We start from the raw sequence: 11,146 nt of genomic DNA on the forward strand, positions 1-11,146 counted from the left end.
AGTCCTGCTCCCGAGTGACTGATGGTGTTCTTTTATGAGAAGGATGAATTGAAGTGCATCTAGGACATGAACTCATATTCATGTGATTTGGGGACGAAGGCTGCTGCCCTGATACACCTAGGTACTCTCATACTGACAGAAGGAAACATCTGAATTTCCTCAGTAATGTCGTAATATGACACAAACAATAGACAAGTCCTGATTCTTAAGTAGCATATTTTTTCTTTATTTTTACATTTTCTTTACCGGATATTTGTAACATTCATTATATATAACTATGAAGCATTATTTAAAATACTTAGAAACGTCAACAACATTATTTAATAGATATTCAAATAGTTATGAATGTCATGGATCTTTGATTTATGTTTATATATGTGACAAAGTGAGTTTATTGGGTGACAAACTTTGTGATTGTTATGGAGGAATGACTTGTTTGAGACATGTAAGAGGTGATTTGGTAGTGTTTGTAGTGTTTTGGTAGTGTTTGTGCATTTTACTGCTGTGCCAAGCTGAAATATGGCAAGGAGAACTGAGTGCAGAATTCAGAGAAAGTGAAAGTATTAGGAAATTGTAATTAAAGTTATTAGAAAATCATGTTTTATAAGTAATCCAGCCATTTAGCTTTTATTGAGCAACACATGCTATATAATTTTTTTTCTTATGTTCTTAAAATAGCTTAGACTATCATGAGGTCTCTGATAATAGGAATCCGAGATCATATATGAAAATCTATTCAAATACTGAGGGGACTTTTTGAGCTTGCATGTGGCTGTCAACAGACATGTACACCTGCAGAAGAATTTACAGTGAATTCTAATATTAGAGGGACTTTAATACTTGTGTAATAAATTATTGCTAAGATAAAACGCACATATGGTGTCAAAGGTTTCACAGTTATCTGTGAGTTCCAGAACCGAGAGGTTTTCAATGTCATCCAAGTTAAATCTAGCATTATTAACGAAAATTTCGAGTGTTACAGGTGTAATTAATTATTAAATTATTGTCTCAATAAGCTAGATAAAGATAGAGAATCAGTATTAGTAAATTAGTTGAAAAGCTGCCGAAAGAATTTACGTTACCGGTATTAGCGTTACCATTACCATACGTTATCATGACTGATCTGATGGCTGCTAAAAGATCTATCAAGATATGCTTGACACCTGTAAAAACAGCACAACAGGTAAGACCAACCCAGCTATAACAATATGCGTGGGTGCAGCAGTCATATGACAAACGGATGACATGATCATGTGATCGATTATATTATGCACAGATAGTAAAAAAAAAAAGGAGGACAGGTATGATCCGAAAACTTTTTTTAACCAATTTTTAAATCCCCTAACAGAGCTGAGGCATTTCCCCTGAACTTTAAAAATTGTTAGACTTTCCTTGTCAAGTGGCAGACCACTTCAATGCATTACTCTACTTTTAAACTTCTGAAAAGAGACCTCTTTTTTTTGTTTTGTTTTCGTCTCACATGACCGACTAGTCAGGCGGTCAGTTGGGGCTCCGCCCGGGGGTCAAAAGTGATTGGATGCTGAACTGAGGCGTGATCTGATTGGATGGCGCATAGACTTCTTTTGCGCTGATTGGCTGATACCCATGCGTCCTAGTAGCGCTGTTTATAATAAAGCGTCGCGAAGCTCCAGTGCAGGCATCTCCGGCAGCGGGTACAGAGCGGGTAAGCGCAAAGAAGCTACTTCTATTTTTATTTTATAATAATCCTGCTTATTTAGTTTGGACGTGGTTTGTATAATTAACCAACTCGTGTGTAAATACCGCATTCAGCTTACATGAGTACAGTTTAATCTCCCATGGCCTGTTGTTTTTATTGTAATCTGATGTCCAAGTATGTTTATAGGATAATTACTACACCACTAACAAAAATATACTATAGCAAACATTTTTTTTTTAGTTTTTAACAGTCATTTATTACCACAATTAAATGCAGTATTTGATACCATTATCATCTAAAATGAGACATTTAACAAAATTATAGCTTTTTTCTGTTTGAAGAATATATACTATGGTTTTATAGTAGTAACAATAGCTATTTTAATTAACTAATGTTGAATTTTGTTAATATGAAAGGTTCGAAGTAACGAGATATAATTCAAAAGAACACTTATATTTTAAACACTTAATATTTTATCTCTGCCTTACTGTTAACAAACTTTATATAGGACGTTTTCACACGTGATAAAGCTACACTGCTTAATTATTTGCATAACTATAAAGGCTTAGTGATAAAAAAGATTTAAAAAAAGATAAAAAAGTTTAGTGGGTATTTACAGTATACCCATATTATAATATACATGTATATTATATTATTAGCTAAATGAAAGTTATCAAATTAAGTACTTTTAGTAGTATGACAAGTTTACAATGTATGACAATACATGTTTACAATCTTTAAACTTTTAATAGCATGCATTGTGTTTTTCTCTGATTACTTTGATTACTCTGATAACTCTGTTCCCGGTAGATTGTGAAGATGAGCCCACAGACAGTAGCAGTTCTAGGTCTTGCCCTGAGCCTTGGGCTGGTAGTGAGTGGTTTTCCTGCCGAGCAGCCAGAAAATGGGAAGCACTGGGTGGTCATTGTGGCTGGTTCGAATGGCTGGTACAATTACAGACACCAGGTGAGTGTGGAACTGATCTTTGAGGTGGAGAAAGTACATGGGTTTTTCAAAAGTGTTAGTCGGTTGTCATATCTGAAGTCTGTTAAGATATTTATTCTGTTGTATTCTTGTTTGTGTATAGGCCGATGTGTGCCATGCGTACCAGATTGTCCATAAGAACGGAATTCCCGATGAGCAGATTGTGGTGATGATGTATGATGATCTAGCTCAGAGCACTGAGTGAGTATGACTTAAATCTTTTTGGTAAAGTGTTGACTTACAAAAGCAGACATAAATTATTTAGCTTCACCGACGCATACATGGATGCACACACACAGAAACAAAGCTTTGAATCAGTTCCTTTGCAGAAGTTCATGCTTGTCTAATTTAACCACCAGACTGCCAACAGGAAAAATGCATGAATTGCGACTTTGTCAGGTTTTTCTCTCATGGTCGTGATAGTGACTGGCATTCATGATGTTTGTTTCATGAATGTACAGGTGCATCTTAAAAATGTGAATATTGTGGAAAAGTTCTCCTTCAAGTATCTGTATATGCAGTGTATGCTTCTTTTTTAGGGTCCATAAACCTAATGGAGCCTATGTCTATATAAGATTATAAAATGTATATAATCCTAATGTAAAAATCTATATTTGGACCATATACAGTATATACGCACACACACACACACATATTTGAACCTTTAGGCCTATATTTTTATTGGAAGTTGCACAGCTGTGACATTTATTGCTTAAGTGGCTTTTTTTATGAATTCATATGTAGGTCAAGTGTTCCTGCTGGATTAAACAATGAAAGAAAGCGATGTGTTATCGGATAGTTGGCTTATTCACATGGTTTAGGGGTTAAATTTTAACCTGTGTTTGATAAGTAGAAAAGAAAGAGGCCTTTTTATTATTGTTTGTGGTCTTTTTGGTAAAAATATATTTATGCTTTTAAGAATCAATTTCCAGTTTTGCTCATTAAAAACCAAAAGCCTTTTCTGTACAGAGGCTCATATGACCGTGTTTTTGTGTGTGTCCAGTAACCCTACTCCAGGAGTGATCATAAACAGACCCAATGGATCAGATGTTTACAAAGGAGTGCTGAAGGACTACACTGGTGATGTGAGTCAATACCTGCACCTCTGAATCTGAGATTTGAAGTAGTAAGTGTTGTGTTTGCCATCTGTTAAATAATGTTGTGTGTTTGTTATATAGGACGTGACTCCTCAGAACTTCCTGGCGGTGTTGAAAGGTGATGCTGCCAGTGTGAAGGGAGGCTCTGGAAAAGTGCTGAAAAGGCAAGTTTCCCATAAATAATGTTGTTGAAATGTAAATGAGCTTTTAGTAGATTTTAGTGTCTTACAAAATGTATTGCCCTCAGTTCCTGTGAAATCTCAGTCTCTTTTGTCTCTGTTTGTGCATGTTAGAGTCAGATATGTGGAAAAACAGGTCTTATGATATACTCTCTTTTCTCAGTTTATCTTAATTCTTCTTTTTCCTGGCAGTGGTCCAAATGATCATGTGTTTGTGTATTTCACTGATCATGGAGCCCCAGGTCTGCTGGCCTTCCCTAATGATGATGTAAGCTTTTTCTGCTTCCTGCGGTCATTTAGCTGAGACCGATCCTTTCGGATCCTTTTTATACACCCTACACCATTCTTTCCAAAAGTCTTAGACCACTAGTGTAAATTATTCTACATTTATTTATATTTATATATAATTGTTTCATTACAATTGATTTAATCAACATAAGTAAATAGTTTATTTGGGAAAACATCATGTTTTTTTTTTCATCCACCTCTGATGATACTCCTGAAGTAGGTCAGCTGACATAGAAATATCTCATATAATGAGTAACACATTTAACTCACAGGAGGTTTAGCTGAGTTGCACTGACAACTTGCTGCACTGACAACTTTTTCAGTAATTGTGCATGATCATCGGGTGGGAGAGTTATTGCTTCACTTCCTTATACATGACATGTTTATAAATTAATGGGAATGTTGTAAGTGCCACAGATGGGTTTCATTGGTAGAAACTTACAGTAAATCATGCTTCTACTTTTCTCTGTATTTAGCTTCTTGTAGATGACCTGATGAAAACCATCAAGTACATGCACCAAAACAACAAATACAAGAAGGTGACTGTTACATGTATATGCTCTTAAGATACAATCATTTCCGTTTCAAAATTATTACTATTTATTTATTTGTATAAATCCTTTCTCGCACGCATAGATGGTGTTTTATATTGAGGCCTGTGAATCTGGCTCTATGATGATGCCTCTGCCGGTTGACATTAATGGTGAGTGTTTCTTAGACACCATCACACATTCTGCTGTGTGTAAATAATGCCATACATATAATCTGTGTCTACTCTCTCTCTTGTTTCTCAGTCTATGCTACCACTGCTGCCAACCCTGACGAGTCCTCATATGCCTGTTACTTTGATGAAGCCAGAGACACCTACCTGGGAGACTTGTACAGCGTCAACTGGATGGAAGACTCCGATGTGGTAAGTACAAACATCTGATTTAAGAAAGCTAGAAAAGAAGAGCATTTATTCACCATGAGCAGTCTGATCATATGGATAGCAGAGCATCTCACAACCCTGAATACAGACATACAGAAAGAATCTGGAGTCATGCAGACCAGACAATGGCAAGGTGTTTTAAATTATGTTGTAAGTAAGCTAAGTAAGGTGATGTTTGTGTCTTTAGGAGGATCTGAGCAAAGAGACTTTGGCTAAACAGTTCAAGATCGTAAAGGCCAAAACCAACACCAGCCATGTGATGCAGTATGGAAACAAGGTAATACACTTGCACTGTCTAAGATGTAAAAGACATTTAGTAAATAATATAAAAAATTTGCACATGCATTAAGAAAAAGTGCACTGTATTTACACTACCAAGCACCAATTGCAAGGTTGATCAGCATTAGTGAGGGCAAATTACCGTATGCATGTCTGTACTTTCAAGATGTAACTCTTTTGGTTTGTTTGTGTTTTAGACGCTGTCCAACATGAAGGTGATTGCATTCCAGGGTAATTCGAAAGGTCTTGATAAGGCACCCGAGCCTGTGTCGTTGCCTGTGATCACTGAACGTGACCTCATGAGCAGCCCTGATGTGCCCCTTGCCATCATGAAGAGAAAACTCCAGAAGAGCAATGACATTAATGCTGTTGTCGGTTACATGAAAGAAATCCATGAACATCTACAGGTTTGAAGCACTGCTTTTTAAACGGATTTCAACAGATTCATTTTCAATTTAAACAGATAATTATTTATTAACTTATTTTAAGCATTAAAAGTTAACTTATTGTTCAGTTGTTTTTAATTAAATACTTTTATTGAGCAAGGATGCATAAAAATGATCAATTGATGGTAAAGAAATTTATAATTTCAAAAAAGATTTGCATTTAAAATAAGTGATTTTCTTTGGAACTTTCTATTATATAAAGAATCCTGAAAAAATATTAAGCAGTGCAACTGATTTCAATGTTAATACGTTGAAGATTGTTAGCATCACAGAAGTTTACTTTTTAAAATGTATTTAAATAATTTAAAATAAACTCTTAAATACTTCTTTCAAAAACTGAAATCTTACCGACCCCAAACGTTTAAATGTTAGTGTTTATAATATAGTATATATATACTGTAAGTGATGTGTGTGTGTGTGTGTGTGTGTGTGTGTGTGTAGGTGCGAGAGCTGCTTGCTAATACCATGCGTAAGATCGTGGAGCATGTGGTGCAGGAGAAAGAGGAAGTGCAGGATTACTTGGAAGGACGTGAAGAACTCACGGAGTATGATTGTTATAAAACTGCTGTCAATCACTACAAGAAACACTGCTTCAACTGGCACCAGCAGGAGGTATGAACAGTCCTTGTTCTCTAACATCTGTCTGATTTACTTTTGCTTTGCTGTGTGTGTGATGTCTTTTCTCTCTTATTGCAGTATGAATATGCTCTGAGACACCTGTATGCTTTAGTAAACCTTTGTCAGGGAGGATACCAGGCCCAGAGGTAAAGACACATTTTATGCCTTTTCTCTAGGTAATGACTGAATGATGCATTTATATAGCGCTTTAAAGGTGGAGAGGTCATAGAGCCGGTTCAATGAATGGGGATTATTAGGAGGCCATGATTGACAAGGGCCAGTGGCAGCAATGTGGCCAAGAAAAATGATGTATACATTTTTGTAAACAGTGAACTATAAAATCTGAAACGTGTGATTGCATGATAAATAGCACCCCCTGCCCACAATTGTGAGGTATGTAAAGTTTTGTTGCAGAATATATATTTAAATCTCTTATCTGTCCATTCTCACAGAATCACAGCAGCCATGGACGATGTGTGTTACTTCAGACAGTAGGAACATGAACATGTGAGCCACTGAAGACTAGATTTGGATGGACTACACTTTGCAGAAAAGAATCAGACCATGGGGAATTCTGTATCATCACACACAACTTTGATTTTTATCTTTTTGAAAATGTTTCTAATGAGGATTTGCACTTTTATTGTGATGTTTTACTGATCTTTATTTAGTTTTAAAGAAAGAAATGTGCTTTAAGATGCTGCCCAGTGACCCCTGTCAGACACTTTGGGTCGCTAATTTTCTTTTTTCCATATTTTTTATTTTCTTTTTTCTCTTCAGATGCCTCCTCAATGAGACCAACAGATTTTTTGACAGTGCAGCTTTAGAATGACACAATAGCAATTTTTTGCACCTCAGTTACTGTCATTATAATTAAAAAATATATATATAGATCTTAAGATGGTTTTGAAACCAAAGTATTCAAATGTGCAATCACTGAATAAAATCCAATCTTACAGGTTGTTGAATAGATGCATTCAAACAATGTGAAACAAACACTTGATAGTGTAGCCTGTGGCTAAATGTGTCTAAGATTTTTTTTAAATATTTTTTTATCTGCTTGTTGGCTGAGCCATGACAATACCCAATTTCTCTCCAGTAATAAAATCAAAGGAGCTCTTCTTTAGTTATTTGACTAAATGTATACGTATCAAACTAAAGTGCAAACTAACCTAACTGTCTGTGGTCATACTTAACAAAAGTGTCTTAAATAACTGAGATCACCACTCCAAAACAACTGCAGTAAGAGCAGGTAATGAACAGGTGTGTTTAGTGAAATGGTTGATGTGTCAGGCTGCGCTATTATGTCAAGTGCCCTCCGTTTAGAGTAATTTGAGGCTGAAGAAAGATGTAATGTTTGAGGAATGTTCGCTGGAGTTTAAGCTCTGTAAGAAAAGTGAGTTTGCACTGACAACATGGGTTAAAATACTCTGTGAAACAATACACTGAACTATTGTCAATGTTAAGCAGTGAGTTATTGATTATAAAAGCAAAAATAAACCTGAATTGTGTGATTTTGTTGAATGTATTATTTTGTTTTCTTTCAGTCCAAGTTATAGCTTAATTCTGTTGAGAAATACATATATGTTACTAGATGGAAATTTTAATTACATTGGTTCTTATAACAGAGTTTATTTATGTTGCTATACAAGATTAAATAAAATTAAATTCATTCTTATATACTGTAGCATCAAAACTAGGCTCATTAGTTGTGGGGAACATTTGCAAAAAGAGTGCCCTCCACTAATGTTGGTACCCTTGGTAAATATGAGCAAAGGCAGCTGTGAAAATAAATCTGCATTGTTTATCATTTTGATCTTTCACTGGAAACAACTTAATACAAGTAAGAGTAATACCTCATTCTAAACTGTAAAGGGACTAGTTTTATTTGTGTGCACACAATATAAACAAAATATTGTGCTTTTATAAAATAAAGAAAACAAATGTTTTCTGCCGTCGGGTTTGAACAGGAGCGCTTCACAAAGATTAACCTAAACTCAGCGAATTGCCTCATAGACCTGATAAAAAAATGAAAAGTATAGAAAGCTTTAAATAACTATCTTACTTTCAAAGTGAAAATAGAAACTCTTATTATGTAATCTGTGCATTTCTCTTTAAAGTCACATCCAATAAGGTGATGGCGAGTCACCATAATTGATGGATAGGCCTATGTAAAAATAAGGAAAAGCCTAAAACAGGCCAGATTATAATTTGCGTTTTATTTTACAATTCTGTACAATTAAAAAATAAAACACAAATTATAAAAGCATATATAGCCAGGCTATGTAAAACGTTGTCCTATAATTGTATACATAGCTTGCTTTTTTCTGATTTCTTTTATGTTGCTCTGTTCTGAAAGCCTGACATGTAAAGGATTTTGCAATTTTGCAAAATATGTGAATTATTTATTAGCCTCTTTTTTTTTTTTACCCATGTCATGAATTAGTTGTATTCCCATTTGTAAAATAGCCAACAAATTAATTGTTGTAGGCTAACCTGATTTCATTTTAGTGCTTATAGCACGATTTTCTGCTTCTTTTTGGAGTAATATTTCTATGCACAAATCTTCTTTGGTATGCAAAAGACTGATAAATTCATAATAAATGGCATGGCTGGTTCAGTCGGCAGAAATACGGGACACACACAGGCCTATGATAACTTCTGAAATGTTTGCGGGGCAAATCGGAGGTCAGTCTGAGCGCTCATGGTACTCACAGCATACAGCCATACACCTGCAGGCGCCACTGACTCAGACGGTTGTCGTGGTAATAAACACCATAAACAGCAACCGTTCACCTGTCAGCGCTTAATGCGCAACTCCTATATGAAAAGCAATTAAGGGAGCCCCCTGGCTTTAGGGAGCCCAAGGCGGTTGCCTACCTTTGTCTAATGGGTAAGTCCACCCCTGACTGTAGGCAAAACACAATTTTCTTGGTTCTCCTCACCAGGGTGTCGCCACACATGATGGACACCATCTGAGCCAAACAAGTTTAGTCTCATCTGCAAACTGATTAAGGGCTTTCTTGTGAGCCAGCTTCAGAAGAGGCTTCCTTCTGGGATGACTGCCATGCAAACTGACTTGTTGCAGTGTGTGGCCTTTAGTCAGAGCACTGACAAGCTGACCTTCCACTTCTAAAACCTCTAAAGCTATGCTGGCAGCACTCATGCATCTGTTTTCTGCACCTGATGCACAGCACAAGGTCTCAACTTCTTTGATTGACCCTTGCAATGTCTGTTCCAAGTGGAACCCATCTTTGAAAACCTCTGTATGACCCTGGCCACTGTACTTTAACTCAGTTTCAAGGTGTTATCGATCTCCTTATAGCCTAGGCCATCTTTGTTCTCAAATCCTCAGAGAGTTCTTTGCCATGAGGTGCCATGTTGAGCATCCAGTGGTCCATATGAAAGAATTGTACTCAAAGCACTAAATCTTAACTGCTCTAATACAAGATACACAAATTTGTATGGTCCTGTCAAGCAGACAAAAACATAAACATGATGAAAAGGACATGCACCTTTTGTTGTCACTTAGGGTGTACTCACTTTTGTTGCTAGCTATATTGACAATAATGGCTGCATGTTAAGTTATTTTCAGAGGATAGTAAATATATATACGGCTATACAAGCAGCACATTGACTTCTCTAAAATATATCCAAGTTTCATTTCTATAGTATTGTCCCTTGAGAAGATGTACTAAAATGGTTACTGAAATGTGAGGGCTATACTCACTTTTGTGAGATACTGTACATGACAAATTAACGTTGAACACAACTATGGGGCACCATTGGGCAGCAGCAAGCATCACAACAAAAATGAAAAATGTGAGAAAATGTGTGCAAATACACAGGGCCCCCATTCCAATATTTTGCCTGGGGCCCCCAATTCACTAGTCACACAGTGACACATTTCTGTTCTGATTTTGATGTTTGTTTGGATTACTGTCCTGAAGATCCAACTATGGCCCATTATATGATTTCTAGAGGCAGACAGGTTTAAATTTTAATATTTGATGTTAATATTTGATAGAATCCATGATGCCATACATCTGAACAACTTTTCCCGGACCTTTGGTAGAAAAACAGGCCCACAACATTAAAGATCTAGCAGTATATTGAATCGTAGACACAGGGTACTTTTTATCCTTGTTTGTACTAAACCCATCTGGTGGGTTTGCTGCCATTTTTTTTATGTTTCATATGATTATAGAAACCAGTGCCATTTAAAGTCATTTATTATTATTTTTATTTATTTATTTTTCAAAAAGGTTGCCACAAAAAGTCTATTTCATCAGGTGTGATTATTATTATTAGATTGTTGTTATTTTTTATTATGGGAAGGTTTGTGCTTCCATTTTCCCCAATTCAACTCAAATGTCTTTCTCTAAAGTTTCTAATTTTCTTCTTTTTTGCTGTAAAGCTATGATCTGTTTAGGTAGAAGTCTCATGAGCTACATAATAACATTTACTGGTAAAGTAAACAACATATTGGCAGTTCTCATGCATGCCCTACTGTATATACTGTATGTTATCTGAAAACAACAAATTAGACTGAAAGGCCGAAAGGTTTCTTACATAATATCTAGTACACTCATTGTTTAGTTTTTCTTTGTTTTCTTCACCTGGTAACTATTACACAAGAGTGATAA

At 35.9% G+C, this 11,146-nt stretch overlaps 1 protein-coding gene across 2 annotated transcripts; it reads left to right on the top strand.

The window, feature by feature from the left end:
- Positions 1-1,082: 1,082 nt before the first annotated feature.
- lgmn (legumain) lies at positions 1,083-8,001 on the top strand. 2 transcript variants are annotated; one of them, XM_059565927.1, is made up of 14 exons: positions 1,083-1,183; positions 2,489-2,644; positions 2,766-2,863; positions 3,666-3,747; positions 3,841-3,923; positions 4,131-4,206; positions 4,703-4,765; positions 4,863-4,929; positions 5,021-5,139; positions 5,345-5,434; positions 5,634-5,843; positions 6,324-6,494; positions 6,579-6,646; positions 6,953-8,001. In XM_059565927.1, exons 1-14 carry the CDS (start codon positions 1,115-1,117, stop codon positions 6,993-6,995), a joined length of 1,395 nt encoding a protein of 464 aa, XP_059421910.1. In that variant the 5' UTR covers positions 1,083-1,114; the 3' UTR covers positions 6,996-8,001. The 2 variants fall into 2 exon arrangements, with proteins under 2 accessions (XP_059421910.1, XP_059421911.1); XM_059565928.1 differs by lacking the exon at positions 1,083-1,183 and adding an exon at positions 1,494-1,684.
- The last annotated feature ends 3,145 nt before the right edge of the window (positions 8,002-11,146 follow it).

This window comes from Carassius carassius, chromosome 14, assembly GCF_963082965.1.
Source record: "Carassius carassius chromosome 14, fCarCar2.1, whole genome shotgun sequence".
In the NCBI taxonomy this organism is placed as follows: domain Eukaryota; kingdom Metazoa; phylum Chordata; class Actinopteri; order Cypriniformes; family Cyprinidae; genus Carassius; species Carassius carassius.

Coding starts and splice junctions, on each gene's coding strand:
- lgmn (XM_059565927.1), top strand. CDS start 1,115: ATGACTGATCTGATGGCTGCTAAAAGATCTATCAAGATATGCTTGACA. Junction 2,645..2,765: donor GGTACAATTACAGACACCAG/GTGAGTGTGGAA, acceptor GTTTGTGTATAG/GCCGATGTGTGCCATGCGTA. Junction 4,930..5,020: donor TCTGCCGGTTGACATTAATG/GTGAGTGTTTCT, acceptor CTTGTTTCTCAG/TCTATGCTACCACTGCTGCC.